Source organism: Caretta caretta, chromosome 1 (assembly GCF_965140235.1).
Source record: "Caretta caretta isolate rCarCar2 chromosome 1, rCarCar1.hap1, whole genome shotgun sequence".
In the NCBI taxonomy this organism is placed as follows: Eukaryota; Metazoa; Chordata; order Testudines; family Cheloniidae; genus Caretta; species Caretta caretta.
Genome location: NC_134206.1, coordinates 255,830,155 through 255,850,024, shown reverse-complemented (window position 1 = coordinate 255,850,024; position 19,870 = coordinate 255,830,155). Strand labels below are relative to the sequence as shown.

Here is a 19,870-nt window from a genome sequence, read left to right as displayed (position 1 = left end):
AGTAGATGTATATAGCTGTCGTGGTGTTTTGTTTTGTTTTGTTTTTAAACCCACACATCTGCACTTGCAAATCAGGAAACAAATACAGAAAATCTCACAGAGTGTAATGCGTTTCAGGAGATCTGTGTAATATTGCAGAGATTTTTGGACGGTGTGGAGGTTGTGTTAATTTCTTCAAAATCCACAATTTCTCATACCTTACTTGCTTTCAGTATTTCAAACATCAAAGGCAACCCATGTGTGATGAGCTCCTCAGTGTACTCTTCCTCCTGAATGGATTTAAATTCCTTTAACAAGCATTGGATGAGAGGCCGTCTGTGCTGCTGAAAGGAAGTTCGCAAAGACTCCAACCATGTATGTAGTGTCCATGGAACTCCTGTACAAAAAGATGAATTTTAAAGGTATGTGTATATTCCAGACCATCACAGAATGAGGCATAGCTAATTTGTTTTTTAATTGTATGACTTTAGGGCTTGTGAATGGTGCCAAATTGAAAGCCCTAGAAACTGACCTCCTATTTACCCCACAAGTAATGCCCATCAATATGCCTCAATCCTAATCTGCAGGGACACGCCTCCAAGTATAAGAAGGTAGTCCAGTCCCAGGTTCAATTCCCTGCTCTGCCACAGATTTCCTGTGTGACCTCAGGCAAGTCACTTAGTCTCAGTGTGCCTCAGTTCCTCATCTATAAAATGGGGATAATAGCACTTCCCCATCTCACAGCAGTTGTTGTAGGGATAAATTTATTACAGAGTGTGAAGTACTTTGAGACCTACTAATCACAGGTGCTGACTTGTTTTTGCCAGTGGGTGCTTTGTGCCTTCTTGTTTCACTATGCATCATGTAAGTACTCCTGCCACCGACCGGTAGCTCAAGGGTGCTGAGCACCCCCTATAGTTTTTTTTTTCAGTGGGTGCTTGAACCCCAGAGCACTCACAGAGTTGGCACCTATTCTACTAATGAAAAGTGCTATATAAGAGCTAAGTAATATTATTTAGCCTCTCTGCTGAGCCAATTAGTGTTCACTGCAGTGGTGATTTGTGATGTGGACCTCATCTAGGAACTAGATTTATGCCACCGCACTCATTTGCAGTGGGCTACCAAGGAGACATCAGACAGTAAAAACATCTAGTCACTGCCAACTTTGGCTGGATTTGAACCAGTGACCTGGAGAGGAAAATGTTTATATCTGCCTCATCACTCCTCCAAACCATGCATCCCCATTTATGTTGATACAGCATCAGGTGGGTCAGAAGGTCCCATTTTTACAGTTACTTGTCAGAGCACAACTGCACTTTAAGAATGTAAAAGGAATTGCTATCACACACTAAATAAAAATTGCAGTAGTAGAAGACAGATAAATTAGTCCAAATCATATTCATTAAGGAATGGATTGTAGACCAACCTACATGCCTGTGTGATGGCCATCTTGGCTGACACCAGAGATTAAACTGAGGACCTGCAGAATTAAAAGCATAAACTGCTACAGCTTGAACTAAACAGTCAAGTCTCTTTGACCACGAGTTGTAACAACTCATATCCTCTGGGGATCGGCACAGTGTGGGACCTGTAACACACTCTCACCAATGGGTTACATTTTCAGAAGAGTGCAAGAGGAAATATAACCCTCCTCTCTCCTGTCCACACCCTGGATCTTGGGTCCTTATAGGTGCTGCATGCCCACTTCTCCCCTCCATCCCTACAAGTGGGCAAGATCTCGAGTCCAACCGTCCCCTCTCCCACTGCCATGAGATCCTTTCACATTCACTTAGTAGGAGGTGCTTTGTTAGACCAGTTGCACAACCATTCCATCCCTGTGTGTTTATGCAAACCTGTAAAAGGTTGTAACTCAGAGTAGAAATCATGATCCATGTGACAGGATTCCAAGACTCAAGTGTTCTTGGATATAGTGCTCAGAAGCATGTTTGGCAGAAGAAGTCTTTTGGTCTCTCACTGAGCACTGATTAACACATGTTGTAAAACAGTCAACAATCAGAACAAAACGGTTTCCTTGAGCAGTGACTGACTGGCCCTGGAGAGGGTGTTTGAAAGGGTCGCAGAGCTATGTGATTAGTGCGCTGAGCAAATTCACTGCCTTTCTCCCCCAGGAGGGTTGCAAGCAGCAAAAGGGGGAAGGTTCTGTGACATTTGGGAGGTTGGTGCTGGGAGGAGCGTGGTGTTTGGAAGCAGATGGGTGGTTGTGAGAGCTGGTGCATGAAGAGCTGGCACAGCTGCCCCAGAACTGACGTTTTAGTTGGACACCTAGCTAAGCAGAGGTGAAGAAGCCTGCTGATGGGAGCCAGCCCTAGCAAATCATCCTTTCTTCTGAGCCAGGCATCAGAGTGCTTATTGGGAACCACCACGTGCCAGAGCCTACAAAGCGGAGCAACTGAAGCATTTTTAACGAATGAGTCCTAGGTGTGCCTGGCATTCTACCAAGAACTGAGGCTGAAAAGACCTGGTGTATCCGTTCTCCAGCACCTCCATGTGAGGGGGTGACTACAGCTGTAAGTAGGTCATGCTCTGTGGCTTACACCCAACTGCCTGAAGGGCATCTGAAAAACAATGTTTGAGTTCGCCTAATTGGAGTAGGTGATTCCATTCATGACGCAACATAACAGAAAGAAACCTGTCTAAATGTATATGAGATTTGCCACATTTTGTGATGTGTGGCATACATGATTGTGAAAAGAAAAGCAACTCACATGCCATGCAGAGAAGATTATCTTAGTCAGCCATGGCTCCTTGGCATTAAAACAAAACTGACTCAATGGATCCTCCAAGAGTCACAGCTTTACACCCAGTTTGCACTGACTGACTCTCCTCCGCGGTTCTTCAATCCCACACACGTGAAATTCCCCCAATTATTGCTTTAATAAAAACTCAGGAACATTCAAATGTGGTCAGTGTGAGTGACAGGCATTGCTCCCACCAAAACATACATGACAGTTGTCTCTCATGGGAGGTAAAGTGCAGAGGACATCAAGACTGACCTATGCTCCTTATGTCAATAGTGACATCCACATATCCATGCTCGGCGCTGTGGTACATGGCTTCTTTCAGTGCTTTCAGTTTGGCCTTGCTGTTGCGGCTGGCACACAAAGGAGCTGGTGCAGCATCTGCCAAGTCAGTTCCCTCAGCCAGTATTTCCTCCAGGGACAGAATATCACTCTTCTCTTTCTCTGGCTGAGCAAGCAGCTTACGAAATACATTCCTGTCAGCCACAATGCAAGAGAGAGAAAATCAGAGTTAGCTACTGTGTTTTCCTTCTGCCCGGGATATTGGCTGCAACATGGCAGGCTTGGAAACCTATTCAGAAGGCCAATCAGGAATTATTTTACGAAATGTTAATTCACCTAGTGCTCAGTTCCTGCAGCCCTCATGCAGGCAATACTCCTACCAGTTCAGGAGTTGTGCCCGTATCATAGCTGCAGGACTGGTTCCGTTGCTCTAACGAATGGCAGCCGCACCGTACAAATGTCACGTGTACAGCAGAAACTTAAATCAGAAACTTATGATCGAGCGGTGACTGTTAAATGATTAAAAGCCTGTGTGGAAAACCTTGGCAGAAGCTATCCCACACTACGGGAAAATGGAGTTGTCTTTAGAAACTCGTTAGTGCCTTTCACAAAGGATGCATTTAGTAGCAAATAATTGATAGAGATGAAACTTAAAAAGGGAGCTGTCTAAAACCACTGAAAACACCATCATTCTCAATTAACAGTCAAAGCAGTCTCGGTAAAGCTGGAGCTACAAATCATTCAACTACATCTGGCAGGGCAGGTTCAAGCAAACCTGGGACCCCAGCTGCAAAGCCATTTATTTGGGCACTGAGCTGCAAGGCCCCAAACTCAGCAGTAGGCATGATAGTCCACTCCCACCAGGTTTAGAGCAGTGTAACTCCATTGACTTCAGCGGAGCTACTCCTGGTTTATGGTGTTGTGAGAGGAGAATCAGACCCAGCGTGCAATTTCTCCCCAACCTCCCACCTACCTCATGCACTTATGTTCTGGTAGCAGCACACATTCAGTTCCACGGGTAGGGGCAGTGCTTAATTTGTAATGAAAGAGGTGTCGGGGCTCAAGTCATTTTATTTCTTTCATAACTGATGTGGCAAGTCCAGAGGTGCCAGAGCTGTGAACTGCAAGTCCTGCCACAGATTAAGCATTGAGTAGGGGTAGGGAGCAATGGGTGTGTGTGGGAGAGAATAAGCAGTGTGTCCTGGATAACTGAGGGACGGCTAGCATGGGTGGCGGGTATTGAAGACCAGGGGAGGCTAAGCCTCCCCTAACCCAGGCCATGGCCCCACCCCGATCTGCCTGCGGCCCCGCCCTCACCCCCCTCTCCCCTGAAGCCAGTGGGGACTCCGCTCCAGCTGGTGGCCTGGAGCTTGGGGCTCGGGCCAGCTGGCGGCCTGGGGTGGCTTGGGCCAGCCTGGGGGTCTGGCCAGCTGGTCAAGCTGGGGCAGCTCAGGCTAGCTGGCATGGCTGGGGTGGCTCAGGTCGGCCTGGCTGGGGCAGGCCGGCTGGGGCTCCTCTGGCCATAGGGTGGGTGTGCGCTCGGGGCTCTGTCGGGTAGGGGGGCTAGCCTCTCTGAAGGGGGAGTTCACTTGCCACCCATGATGTCTAGAGGTGTGTATGGGTAGAGGAATAGTGGAGGGAGCTTTCCTGTAAAACTAGTTGGGGGAGTGGGGAGAGTGTGAATCTGTGATGTGCCTCAGCCGGTGCACAATATAGGGGGGGAAAGCCTTGATTTCCACAAGGGACGCTGCTCTGCAGCGCTCTCTGACAGCACGAAGCATCTCCCACTCCACACCATTAGGCACCGCATGGGCATTTTAACAAACTCGTCCCCTCTCACCCCGCCCCTGCAAGAGGCCGCTCTTTGGCTGCAGATGGGCAGCATTGTCTGAACCAGCCCTGACAGCTACATAGCATATCATGAGGCTGTTAGCTCTTTTCTCTAAGCAAACATAATGTAGATACTGTCTCTAACCTGCATCTACGTTCCTCTGGAAGGCTACAAGTAGAAAAGTATGAATGTGAAGGTCCTAATACTAATCCATAATATTGTAATTAGTACCTGGATTTTGCACAAATAACTGTTCATACATATCAGTTGTTCATTTAATTTATTTTTTAATTTATAACATGCTCCCAACACGCTGTCTCTGGACACACACATAATGTTAACACAAACAAAAATATCAGCACTTACAAAAAAACCCCACTTTGTTTAATGACAGTTATGGCTGCTGCAGGAAACTCACACCACATACAAACCCTTTAGAAATATGTAAATACATTCAGGGAAGTCCTCCAGCACTCCCTGGAACTTCAGCATTGACTACAACTTTGTAAACAACAAACTGCAACACTTCAGAAGGCATTCACATCCATTTCCACATATCGAAAAAGCAACGGGCACCTCAAACTGATCAAACTCATACACTAACAGAAATCCCTCAATCCAATCTCAAGTCTCTTATACCAAAAAGGGGCACATCTGACTGTCACACTATCCACACATGTGCAGCAGAATTCTACTTTAACACTGAAGACCATACATCAGTCCCTCCATGTCAGCCTCCCAGGCAAACCATAATCACTTGACCCATGCAACAGAGACCCATTCCCACTCTACCTGTGTCCATGTGCAGCAGCCTGACTGAAAGAGTTCATGTCACCTTGTGGAGTCATGGAAATTCCATTTCTGTACATTGTTCCTATCATGGGGTCAGCGCCTCGCTCCAACAGCAAAGTCACCAGTTCAAAATTTCCTGTACGCCAAGAGAGATTTTAATTTTTTTAAAGTCCAATATTTTTGCAACTAAGTCACATTTCCCAATTGAAGAGTTTATTCCAGCAGAAGGAGAGTCCTTACCAGCAGCTGCTGCCAGTTGCAAGGGAGTTTCCGAGTAATTTTCCTCTCCATGCTCTAAAGAACCTTCTACCTTTGCTCCAGCATCCAGCAACAGCTATAAAGAAAATGCACCATTTAGAGTTGTTGGTGACATCACAAAATTCAGAGTTTATGAATCGTGAGAAATTGAAGTTTAATATTTATCATTATCCACACATCGGATGCAGTGAAGACAAGTGACATGCACATTTTTTTTCTATTATTCAATTAGTTCTTTTTCACTCACGATACACTGTCAGACTCCTAGAGTATTAGTGAATATTCCAAAGCCAAACAAGTACTACCCAACGTTCCTGACCTGGGCAGAAGATCAGTAGTGTGAATGTACTAGATTGAGGCACTCAAACTTGGCCTAACCAACAGCCTCACTGACAGCTTGCCTGGAGCCCCACATACTTTTCATAAAATGGACGAGATTTCAGTTGTCTCCGTCTTTAATAGAGAGATGTTTCCAGAAGAGAAGAGGGTTTCAGGAACAAGTTGTAGCAATGCATGCTGGAACCGGCAGTCTCCTGGGGTACATTTCTATTTCATTATTATTATTAAAGATGAGGCTGGCCATGGACAGCACTACAGAATCGGAGGGGACACATTCAACCTGTCTTTGGCCATCCATACCCTAGATCTCCTTTGTCTAGTGATTCATTAATTGTGCCATGTTGACACAATTACTTTGAAAAACAATCTCTCTCAACTCTTGATATGCCATACCACAAAGCCAACATATTCACGTCTTTTCATGTCTGGATAAAGTGATTGAGCACTCCTCTGACTATGGAACAACTCAGAGGATTTTTTTCTGAAATGTCACATGTATTATAATATTTTAATAAATGCAAATATTGTTAAGAGTGTAATGAATGAATAAACAAACACATACAACGAATGGTCAGAAAGGAGCATGAGGAGTTGACGGACTTTCTTTGATGCAACTGTACTTTAAAATTGTCCTATTTAAACCTCATATTGGTTAAGATTTGGAGGCAGAGATCACCATGTCAGATCAGTAAATGATAGAAGAAGTAACCAATATGAATATGAGAGGGGTACCAGGCTTGAGATGGATGCAGATTACAACCCAACTGGATAAATAAAAAGTGAGATGCAGGTAGGGAAATACAGTAATACCTGAACTACAGGAATATGTCCATGCAACACAGCAAATGTCAGAGCTGTCCAATGGCGGGTCTCGGGGTGGACGGATGGATATTTATGAGCAGTACTGACAACCTATAAACAAATTAAAGTTATTTTCTTTTAAAATGGGCTTCAAAGAGCTTTAAATAATAAAACTCAACCTGCCTGAAAGCTAGGCACATGGGTATAAGTGATAGAAAAAAAACCTCAGAAAATGATTGGTTCTATATATTTTTTCCAGCAGAGTTTTTACTTAGGAAGAATTTTTCATGCTGTTTACTGAGAGATTGATCAAAGCTCATAGCAAATAAAGTCTCTTTTCCAACAGCTGTTGCTCCCTCTAAATCACTGCCTCCCAGCAACTTTTACAGAGTCAAAATTTGCACGAGGGCTTATGCCAACGCTCACTGAGGAGGTGGCTCTGTCTGGATGGTTACATGTAGGGACACTTCCTATTGACTTCAGGGGCTTCATATTATGCCACTCATTCTTCCCTGCTCCTGGGATTGCTTCACAGCATTCTGAGTTTCTCAAAAATCCTGGAGTGAAAACCTGACTCTAGTGAAATCAATGGGAGTTTTGCCACTAACTTCAATGGGACCAGGATTTCACCCCCGGTCTCAAGTTTAAAGACATGTAACCCATGTTGCTGTTCCTTGACTGGAAGCAGAAGACCGTTTAAAATGGATGGAGTCTAGCACCATTTAGAGGATATTTAAAAAAATCTGTTTGCTACTTTCTCCCCTTCTAGTTAAATCTAAAGGTGTGCTGGGCCCAAAATAACTAAAAACTGTTTTCTTTAAACAAAAAACCCTTTCATTTGCACATCAGTCCTTCCTCCCACTAAGCATCAATATTTAAAGCCTCTAATCTTGACCTTGGGCAACTAATGTAATTGCTCTGTGCCTCAGTTTCCCCATCTTTAATATGATGCAACTCACAGGGATAGTAACATTTTATGAAAGGTTATAAAGCACTTTGAGATCCTTGGATGGAGCATGACACTGAAGTGCAAAGTAATGATTGATTAATTAATTATTATTAGTCCATGGTAAGATAGCACCGGTAGAAGAACTGAAGTTGGACTGAACGAAGCATTGGCCAGCCACCCTGCGAAAGGCAGGGAGTTTTACATTCGCCATCTTATGTGCTCGGCGTCAGATGCTTGGCTGCATCAGCAGCCATCATGGCCAAGCTTCTGACATAATGTCCTGCTAGCCATCCCCAGGGCTAACATCAGGGGTGAGGGCAGAGAGGTAGTAGCTGGTGTGGCAGTCGTGGTTTGTCAGCTGAGGAGAGCTGCATGAGACAGTTGGCTGTGTCATCCACCCCAGCCAAAGAGAAACCTTGAGTTCCTGAAATCACTTCGCTCTGCTCTGCACACACAGAGCTCTAACACCAGAAGAAATGTGCTGAAGTCTAAACTTAGGCCTGTGACGTCTCAGAACCTGGGAGCACTGTGTAATGAATGGGGTCAAGCAGCTCCAGCCCAGCAGTAGAGGGAGAAGTAGCCGTAGACAAGGTGAATGAATAGGCTTGGTTCAGGATAAACTAGTCCCTAAATATAACCATGTACCAGCTAATTACATCCCATCTCACGTGGATTGGTATTGGCTCAGGAAAGCTCAGGGAACTCCCTGTGGCGTACACTGAGGAAATGCAAGTATTAACATTTTATTTTATTTCATTTTTTAAATTTTAATTCTTTTTAGTGAATTTAGTGCTTGTGAATAGAGTGGGATTGACAACCCTGGAGACTAAAGTCCTCTAATTTTCTACAAAGCAATTACAGCACAGGCAAGCACCCCTCTAGGGATTAGAGCAGGGGAGTCAAATTCATTCTGTGGACAGAGCCAAATTAAATCTTCAGTTATGATCTGTGAGCCCTGTCTACGAATTTAGACTCAAGTGCTACCCTCAATCCATAGCAGAGTTCTCACTGAAAAATAAGAGTAAAATATGCCCTTATGTAGACACTAAGGCCGAGATTTTCTAGAACAACCTCTACATTTGGGTGCCTTTATTTTTTTTAAGATACCTAGGTTGGGCTTTTCAAAAGCACTTACCATTGGGGTAACTCTGCTCCCACTGAAGTCAATGGGAGTTTTACCACTGACTTTAATGGGAGTAGAGTTAGGTCAACACTGAGTGCCCCTCTAAGGCCTGACATTGACATTTGGTACACACAGCCACGCCTCTCACTGACTTCAATGTGAGTTTTAGGTACTCAGCATATCAGGAATCAGTCCCTGGAGTCTAAACTGGGGGATATTTGAGAGCAGAGACATCCCGAATTAGGGGTCACTTTTGGAAATTTGGACCAAAACTTTTATTTAGCAAAGCAAAGTGGGGAAAAAATATACAGGGCAATTTCAAGAACACTTATTTCACCCTTTGTTTATTTGGCCTATATTCATGTAATCACCCAATTTGCACACATTATTGTGGTAACTGTATATACAAATTAGCTGTATAACTGCACACCTTAATTATTTGAAGATCCTGCTCTTGAAGTGTCATTATTTGATTTTAGTGAGAACTTTCCTTTGAGATCAACCAGGGAGGTTCAAACCCCTCTGAAAGCTATTGGTTCAGGTTGTCTTCAGACTCAGGAACACAATACTGCTTAAATTTATATGTAGTCCAAGTTTAGAAGGTTATTTACACAGCCACAAGGACTGAACTCCCTTTTTATTTGAAATGAAAGCTTGCATTCTGCAGAATCTGAATTTGTTAAGGGGGGGTGGGGGGCAGAAAATAAGAGATGAACTCAGAAGGCCAGGTGTTTGACACCCTGGGTTGCAGGACAGGTCAGTCTCCATGCCTGTCAAATCTCTGGCCTCTTTATTGCGACTGCTATGAAGGGGGATAATTTTTGCCAACTGATGGTTGATTTGGGGGAGGGGGGTTTGTTCCACTAGGAACTGAACTGAGCTGAAATCAACAACTGATTTCACATAAACCACCGAACAGCAATCAGATAGTAATGACTGTCAGTCACTATCGACCGGAGTGGATTCAAAGTGGTGACTTACAGGTGAAAAATTGTGTCCTGCCCCTAATGCCCAAACCATCCATTATCCTTTTTTCAATTAAATTAAAACAAACAAACAGATAAAGTAAAATGTCTCACTGAAAGTAGCAATTACACTTTAATGACAGCTTTCCTAAATCCAAACAGAACGGATGGAACACAGATAAGTGAATCAGACAGTTTAATTTATTCATGACCTCAACAAACTGAAATGATAAGTATTTACAAACATGACAAATAACTCTTCATGTATTTTAAATGGCTCTTTAAAAACTTATGCCACTCCATGCAACACGGGTAGGTAACAATCTGTTTGGTGGACAGACTGTATGTTTGTTACATATATTCACCAAGAGATATTTACATGTTGGAACCCTCCTTCGTCCACCAGCTTTCATCAAAGCCTTTTTATAAAACACAACAATGTACCTTATATTACTTGTGTGCTGTTGGGCGGTAGATGGACAGCTCAATGTATAAAAGTTCTCAAACTTGGGGACGGGGCATTTGAAAAGTGTGCTGCCTTGACCTCTCTATTTTAACTCACCTGCGATTCAGAAAGTCCCATCCTTTGCATTAGAATTATGACTCCTGAATGAGCAGCTTACATTTAAAGTTCCGGGGCTACATTCTATGCTAATTTACACTGTGCAATTCCAGCAAAATCAGTACTATTACATTGGGTGTAAACCACTGACAAACTGACCCTTTAAGCGCAATGGATCCCAATACTGAGGTGCCCCGGTAAATGCTGTGATCATTTCAATATTCATTTCAAATGTTAACGCTTTTGGTAACAGAATTTTATTTTTAAATGCCTTGGGGTTTTCCTCCTCTGCTATAATTTTAATGGGCTGTCTGAGATATAAACAAAGAAAGAAATCAAAGTTGTAATCATAATAAAATGTCCTCACCTCAACATTCAAATCTGCTCCAGCATCTAGTAGCATCTGCACCATAGCCTCATCACCCCTGACACAAGCATACATCAGTGGAGTCATGCCCTATTCATTGGAATTAAAAAACAAACAAAGGAATTGACAAATTTACAATAGAATCTTAAAAAAAAAAAGAGTTAGTGCTTTAAATGTATATTGTCAAGATAAACACTAAATGTTTAACAAAATCTTACCTCTGTTACAAACAACCCTTTAATATTATTAAAAGCTGAACATTTTAAAAATCTAAGTTACTGTTATCATTTATGTTGTTTCCTTTCTGCGTTTTACTCAACACAATGAAATCAGATTTGTCAGTTTCATTTCCTAGTTCTTGTATTCTAAATAAAGAACAATGTTGTCTTTGGGCTCCCAATAGTAGGGGAACGTTTCAATCCAAAGCAATAAGATTTCCAATGCAGTTAAAAAATAACAAATGAAAATACTTCCATTCATATTAAGGTTTTTGTAACTCTTGTTTTATAAAACCTAGAAGTTGAGTCTATACCTCTTGACAGTATCCCTTTAACAACATAATGAACTCCCTTTAGATACGTTAGACTCGAGCGCTGTCTATTCACTGTCAGCATTGTTAGCACTTGGATATCTAGAAGCTTTGTACACAGTCCTAAACAATTACTTAATTTTAAATGAAATGCCAGACAGCATTGTTGGAAGTTGCTAGCTCTAAGGATATGCTGCCCTATGAAAACTAGATTAGCTGACCCTTCACTACAGAAACTCTAATCTGCAATTTGTATTAGTCTGGAATACCCACTGCAGCTGATCAACATTTCCCTTAAGGTTAGTGTTATTTTGGCAATGGAAATAAGTCTAGATGAAATCATGATGGTATAATTAAATCTACCAAAATTACAGTACAAAAAGCTAATTATTAAATAAAAGCGGGGGAGGATCAATCAAGAGTGTGCTTGTTCCATGGCTAAGTTTACCACTGGACCATGGTACCTCTACTACATGTCTATTGTCTGTCTTATGGTCCCATATCAATTTCCTGTCACATGATCACACACTTTCTGCTTAATCTGTCCCTTGCCATAGAGCAAAATTATTTACAGAGACAAATGAGGTACTCAGAATGGGCAGAAGCTGAGCCACTGCACTGTTCTCTCTAGCAAGAACTGAGCTCCAGCATTTTTGCTGAATTAAACGTATTTCACGTTTTCCTTGAGAGGAAAAAGCCTCTTTTTCCAGGCTGAGGTTTGTTGTGTTTTGGGGCAGGTGTCTTTTAGTAAAAATAAAAATAAAATGTTGGGCCCGATGCTGTGAGGTGATGAGCATCTGCAATGACCACTGTAATCAGTGCGCACTTAGCAGGATCAAGTCCTTGATTTGCTGTTGAGAAAGATGTGCTTTTAAATATATATATTATTAATAACTGTAGAAATGGGGGTCATGATCCCATTACTCATGTGAATAATCCTGATTCTGTCTGACAGCTGCACTAAAGTCAACGAGAATACTTGGGTGAGTACAGATCACACTCAAATAGGACTTGATCTTGCTCCTATTGCAGCCAACAGTAAAAGTCCCCTTGGACATCAGGGGCCTATGGTCAGGCCAATAAGAAGCTGCATAGGATCAGTCCCTATGTCTCACAAAAACTGTATGCGAGCGTTGAATTTTGATAACTGGGGATAATTTTTAGAACATAAGTTAAAAAACATAATTTAAAAGAATAAATACTTAACACAAGGAGCAAATCAAATTAAAGTTAAAATTTGACAGAAAAGGATTAACAAAACAAATGTGGACTTGATCCTGCAAGACACAGCACATGTGCAGACTGCTCCACCACACTACTGACTTGAATCGGGCTCTGTCTCAGCACAGCAGTCTGCACACTACAAGTGAAATCTGGACCCATTGAAGCCAACTGGAGTTTTGCCACTGATTAAAATGGGGGCAAGATTTCACCCTACACATTGCAGGATGGGGGCCTAAAAGTTAATTTGAGATTCTGATCAGCCCCGTTCTGCAGTTCTTCTCACTGCTGTTTTTACATATGCCCTTCCTGGAGGTTTGCTCTGTAGCTCAGGCTTGCTCTGTGTCACTGCATGAGACCTCTCACTTCATATGTGGGAGATATATTTTTAATGAGCACATAATTAGTGCTCAACAAATAATAAATAACACATGCAATTGGCACACAGGGAATTTGTCTTTTTTGGCAACATGAAAAAGTTGTTCTTTCAATATTCAAGTCACTGGCGGCTCAGTCCTGCAAGACGCAGACTCACTTGGCTTGGTCTGGCAAAGCACTGACTCACACATTTAAGTCAAATGTCACATAAGCATCACTTTAAAATTAAGCAGATGATCAAGTGCTTTGATGGATCAGGCCATATGGAGCAGCACTTTGCAGGACTGAATCCTTGGAGCACAGCAATTTTTCTATGAAAAGTTTCAAGGTGTAGAATTATTTAAAAGAATAATCATTTAAAAGTACTATAACATATTAACCATGGAATGAACTCCATGCTATAAAAACAACAGTAATAGTTAGTACTTACCGAGTACTTCACACTTACAAAGCACTTTATCAACGTTAACTAATTAATGTTATAGGTCAGTGTTCTATCAAACTAAAGCTATTAGAACCGTCACCCATCCGGGATCTTCTAGCGATACCTAATCCTGACTAAGTGTGGGGTGATGGACTAGATAATCTCTTGAGGTCCCTTCTAGCCTTACAGGTCTTTGATTGTAATATTTTCGTTTCTGTAGAGCCTTTCATCCCAAAGCATTTAACAATCATAGACTTTAAGGTCAGAAGGGGCCATTATGATCGTCTAGTCTGACCTCCTGCACAACGCAGGCCATGGAATCTTACCCACCAACTCCTGTAACAAACCTCTAACTTATGTCTGAGCTACTGAAGTCCTCAAATAGTGGTGTAAAGACTTCAAGATGCAGAGAATCCTCCAGCAAGTGACCCATGCCCCACGCTACAGAGGAAGGCAAAAAAACCGCAGGGCCTCTTCCAATCTGCCCTGGGGGAAAACTCCTGCCCAACCCAAAGTATGGCAATCAGCTAAACCCTGAGCATGTGGGCAAGACTCACCAGCCAGACACCCAGGAAAGAATTCTCTGTAGTAACTCAGATCCCACCCCATCTAACATCCTATCACAGGCCATTGGGCATATCTACTGCTAGCAGTCGAAGATCAATTAATTGCCAAAATTAGGCTATCTCCTCCATAAATTTATCAAGCTTTGTCTTGAAGCCAGATATGTCCTTTGCCCCCACTGCTTCCCTTGGAAGGCTGTTCCAGAACTTCACTCCTCTGATGGTTAGAAACCTTCATCTAATTTAAAGTCTAAACTTCCTGATGGCCAGTTTATATCCATTTGTTCTTGTGTCCACATTGGTACTGAGCTTAAATAATTCTTCTCCATGGTATTTATCCCTCTGATATATTTATAGAGAGCAATCATATCTCCTCTCTGCCTTCTTTTATATTATATACATACAGCACTGGTCAAATGCAACCATCTCTGGGGTGGAAGCTGGCTGCCCCCTGCCAAACAGTGTACTGCATAACTGGAAGCAAAATGGGAACTTTTGGCTAAGGACACCAGGATCTTTAATATTTTTGTAGAGCAGATGGGAACCTCAATTATTAAGGTCTTACAATAAAGATCCATTCACAGTAAACTACATGGAACTCTACTTCAAAAGGATGAAGCACTGTCCATGGCTGCTAAAGTGTCAATATTTCCTGCTTGAGAATTGGGAACAATCTCATGAGCTTCACAGTCCAAAGTTTCCACTGATGGGCAGTCATGGAGGTAAATTTACTTTTGGATAAATCTGTACACTTTACAGAGACTTCCCTTTTGTTGTAGTAATCCTTAGTATTTCCCACGTTATCTGTAAGTCACCACCTAAAAGATAAGATGACTAAACAGTAATGAAATATGGAGATTTCTGTCTCCAGATCACCAGTTCAAATTGGGGCCTATTTCAATATGCAAGTGAACATTATTAACATTCACTTGACGGGGGTTTGGTGGTCTATGTGAAATGCATTGTGAACCTCAGACCAGTTTGTATTGGAAAGATGTCCACATCACAAAAACCAGCATCCTAATTGGCACTATTGTTCACAAGCCAGGGTCAACTATGTATTCAGATCGACTCCAGGCACTCCTATGACCTTTTGATGATTTCTCCTGAATCAATGTAACTTTAAAAGTTTAAGCTAACTCATGTGCTATATCTGCCTCAACACTAAAGAAAAGAATCCATAATTCCTACGGGCCCAAGTTTAGCCTGAATGTACACCTGATGGAGTCTTAGTAACAGTAAGTAACAGAGAAAAAGGATTAAGTTAAGAGCCATCTGTTTATAAAGTTAGAGTGTTGGAAGGTTGTTTTCTTTAATAAATAGTCACAACTCCTGGCTTTTAAAGTTAAATTTTGTACCTGTTCACTCATGCTGTTAATTCCATCTGGCCCCAGCAAAGATATGGCCTGTTTAACTAGATCCGTTCGGCCGCAGTTCAGCATTCGGAATCCCAGATCCTGCTTGAATTTAGCTTCTGTGGCTACTGCATCCAGTTTTCGAGAAGCACAGAAGCAGTCGTCGATTCTGTGAATTGTGAGAAATAGCTACATCAGAGAACAATCAGAGGACAGACACCATCATTTATGGCATCACTGTTTCACTTTACCTTTGAATGACGCAGGTCCCCCGCCCACCACTCTCACACTGTCACCCTCTTTTGCCCTCTTGATATTCCTTTGAACCAGCTGCAGCACTGAAGTGCTGAATGTGAAATGCTAATGCAAGTTAATGGCTTTTATTGTTCATGTTGTTTACTTTAAGTCAGTTGAAAGGTAGCTTTTAGTCCATCTTTTCTATTTTCTCCTACTTACGTGCGTTATGAGAAACCATGTATATTGTTCTAACTGCACATTAGTTCTCCTCACCCGGGGAACAGTCCAAACCTTGTGACCCCTGCAAAATTCCCATCGACTTCAAGGGGCTTTGGGTCTGGCCCTGGGTGGAGATGGACTTTAATCATAGATGCTTAAACAAAAATAATAAAGTATCATTCCAAAGGCTTCACAAATGATATGAATTCAGCTCTGCTAAAAGATAACTCCTTCCGGGGCAGAAGGTGGCAGCTTGAGGACAATCAGTGTTCAGCACACTGCACACCAGAAGAGGACGACAGCAATTTTGGCCAGGCAACCAGGACAAACTTCCCACCCTTACAAGCAGTGCCATGGAATCTTCAGCGTTCACACTGAGTAGTTAAGACATCAGTTTTTATGGTCTTATTCAAAAGATCCTCAAGCAGCAAACTGTGGGGAGCTCAATGTATCTACCTCAGAAGGATGAAGGGCTGGGTGTATCCAGTCAGGATTTGAAGCTGCAAATCCAGAGAAGACAGGCATTTCATATCTGATTCTTACACAACTCAGCCTTATCTTTTTAAGGAAAAGATGTATTTTTCTTTGACGTTGATACATGTTTGGGAAGCGGTGGGGTGTGGAGTCCAATTTCTCAGCACTCTTTGGCCTATACTCTGCTCTATAGTTGTAAGGGACAGCACCACTTGAGTTCTAAAGCCTTCCACTAACAGCAAGTCAGGAAGGAATGGAGTAATTGGGAATGAAGAGTCTAAATAAGGATCAAAAGGGAAAATGCCAAATGTAGATCTAGGAGTATTTTTATTCTAATAAATTACTTAATAAATATCAAAATAAAGTGATAAATCTTTGGTACCTATATAACAATTTTCATTGTACAGAATATAGAATAATAAAATAGAGAATGTATACTTCTACATAATATATGATTAAGGTTTTTGATTTTAGGTTTTAACGGATAAACACCAACACCCAGCCACCTTCCCCCACAAAAAATTAAATCAGTGTTTTTACAAAAAAAAACACCAAAAACAACAGAAATTGTTACTTGTATCTAAGGGCTCATCTACACAGCAGTAATGCAGATTGTGGGGATGTGATTTCTAAAGCACACTCACGGGTTGCTCATTAATTGGTCTGTGTAGACCCTGCTGGGGCACACCAAAGGTTCCCTAATGTATTTTAAAGTAGTGCTGTTTGAAACTGTACAACAGTAAAACACACTAGAGAACATTACAAAGAGATTTACTCATTACAGTATGTACAAAGAGAAAGCCCCATAACCCCCCCGATTTTAGGACATCTACATAGAACTAAAAAATTGATGCAGACACAATAAGCACTCGACAGTTCCATCATTACTCAATGGCACAAGGATGAAACTTTATCACAACAATGAATTTGTAAGATTACTTAAGATTACTGCAGAGCACACAATCACAGAAAATAGCAAGTAATGGCAATAACAGATTCTCCTGGAATAATATGCTTACAACACAGGTTAAAAAGCAAATCCATAATAAAACTGTCTTTGCACAATAGTTTGAGCCAATTTTAAAAAGCACAAACATGCAGGATTCAGGTCAACGACACTGAGATCTCTGGGAGCAATCGCTGCTTTACTAGTTCACACGGTATGCCACATGTTTGGCACAAACTACAGCTGCATTTGTTACTCATAACAAGGGCCCTACCAAATTAACAGTCCAATTTCACGGTCATAGGATTTTAAAAATCGTAAATTTCATGATTTCAGCTATTTAAATCTGAAATTTCACGGTGTTGTAATTGGAGAGGTCCTGACCCAAAAAGGAGTTGTGGGGTGATCACAAGGTCATTGTAGGGGGGGTTGCGGTGCTGCTACTCTTATTTCTGCGCTGCTGCTGGCGGCGGCGCTGCCTTCAGAGCCCGGCAGCTGGAGAGCGGCGGCTGCTGGCCGGGAGCCCAGCTCTGAAGGCAGCGCCGCCGCCAGCAGCAGCGCAGAAGTAAGGATGGCACGGTGTGGTATTGCCGCCCTTACTTCTGTGCTGCTGCCTGCAGAACTGGGCCCTCAATCTGCAGTCACCATCTCGGCCACCCAGCTCTGAAGGCAGCAGCGCAGAAGGAAGGGTGGCATGGTATGGGATTGCCACCCTTAGTTCTGCGCTGCTGGTGGTGGGGTGCTGCCTTCAAAGCTAGACACCTGGCCAACAGCCGCCGCTCTCTGACTGTCCAGCTCTGAAGGCAACGCAAAAGTAGGGATGGCAATACCGCGACCCCCCTAAAATAACCTTGTGACCCCCTTGCAACTCCCTTTTGGGTCAGGACCTCCAATTTGAGAAACGCTGGTCTCCCCCGTGAAATCTGTATCGTATAGGGTAAAAGCACACAGAAGACCAGATTTCATGGGGGGAGACCAGATTTCATGGTCTGTGATGTGTTTTTCCATGGCCGTGAATTTGGTAGGGCCCGACTCATAACATCATAGCATAAAATGCGAGTGATTGCATGTGCAATATAAACATAAACATAATATAATATTTATTATAAAGATACTATGGGAGACTGGGTGTTCAACATATTTGTAGGAGATTGTGAACTTCTAAATTTTAGCTGAACATTTCCAGATTTTTCAGGCCTAACAGAATATGGTCCAAATGGCTGACAAACAGCCACAGAAAGATTTAGAAAATATCTTAAACCTGCAAAAGCATCTGCCACCAGGAATTACTGCTTACATTAAACTATTTCTTCACCATTTACACATATATGCATATAATAGGCAAACTAAATATACAACAGGCTAAATTCAATGCTGGTATACGCAGGCACAGCTCCACTGAAGTCAACTTAGTTTGGTGCATGCAAAGTATTACTAAATGGGCTTCTTCATAAAAGGATTAGGTATGAATTGCACTATACACTCACACAAGGCAATAAGGAGGAGCACAAACTTCTCTTACATCCCTATGTGGGTTACAAGTCCTGGAGTTTGGGGGTGTAGGAGTTAGTTATTCCTCCCCAGAATAGGAGATTGAAACCTGTGGTCCATCTCTCTAACAGCTGGCCAGTGCACCGGACCCAGCACAAGGGTGGAGGTCATAATTTACTCTTGATATAGACGGACCCAGCAGAAGGGTGGAGGTCATAATTTACTCTTGATATAGGCCATTGGCAAATTCTCACTGCTCTATAACAAGGAGGCAGCCAGGAAAGAATGGGGTCTCTGTCCGTGACTAGGGCTCTTTGGTACTACAGTAATATAAATAAAAGAATAGAATAAATAATAAAATAAACAAACAACAACAACAATAGTGACTCTGAGGTGTGTGTCTGAGTCATATTGACTCTGGGGGGGCTACTCCTGGGTGGTGCACATTAAACACCATTCTTTGCTTGGGGCTGTTGCCCAAATCTAAACACTTATTTTTTCCTGAGACATAGTGACAAAATATTCCTGAAGGAAAACTGGAGAAATGGGAACTGGCAGAACTACCATAAGGTGAGCACAAAACTGATTAGAAAAAAACAAGCTCAGTGTGATTATTGATGGTTCAATGCCTTGTGGTATCCTACAGAGGATCCATCACTAGTGCATTGCTGCATCCATGGCTAGTGGGGATTCTGGTTCCAGCTGCTGTAGCAGAGAGAAATATCTGCTAGAATCCCACAGACAGTATTTAATATTTTGACTCATGGCCTGGAGGAAAGAGTAGATAAATGGTCAAATTGGGGAGTGATTTTTTAAAAAGCAGGATGTGGGGAAGGGTAAATGCTTCCGAGGAGAAAATGTAACAAGATCTTGAAAAGTGAGAGTGATGAGTAGGTTGAAAAAAAATGAAATTCAATTATTATAAATACAAAGTAGTCTTAGAGACAGAGCAAAAATCAGGAAACACAAGTACAGAATAGGAGAACATTGGTAATACTGCCAAAAAAAAATGACATATGGATGGTC

At 42.2% G+C, this 19,870-nt stretch overlaps 1 protein-coding gene across 2 annotated transcripts in view; it reads right to left on the bottom strand.

Moving 5' to 3' along the window:
• ABTB3 (ankyrin repeat and BTB domain containing 3) overlaps positions 1 to 19,870 on the bottom strand; it is a 293,163-nt gene that overhangs the window by 40,521 nt on the left and 232,772 nt on the right. For both annotated transcript variants that reach the window (XM_075123440.1, XM_048832361.2), the window contains exons 5-11: positions 15,481 to 15,646; positions 11,008 to 11,097; positions 7,051 to 7,152; positions 5,884 to 5,977; positions 5,644 to 5,779; positions 2,994 to 3,214; positions 198 to 376 (exon numbers count right to left, since the gene is read on the bottom strand). In XM_075123440.1, the coding sequence (XP_074979541.1) occupies positions 198 to 376; positions 2,994 to 3,214; positions 5,644 to 5,779; positions 5,884 to 5,977; positions 7,051 to 7,152; positions 11,008 to 11,097; positions 15,481 to 15,646 (988 nt within the window). The remainder of the gene's footprint in view (positions 1 to 197; positions 377 to 2,993; positions 3,215 to 5,643; positions 5,780 to 5,883; positions 5,978 to 7,050; positions 7,153 to 11,007; positions 11,098 to 15,480; positions 15,647 to 19,870) is intronic.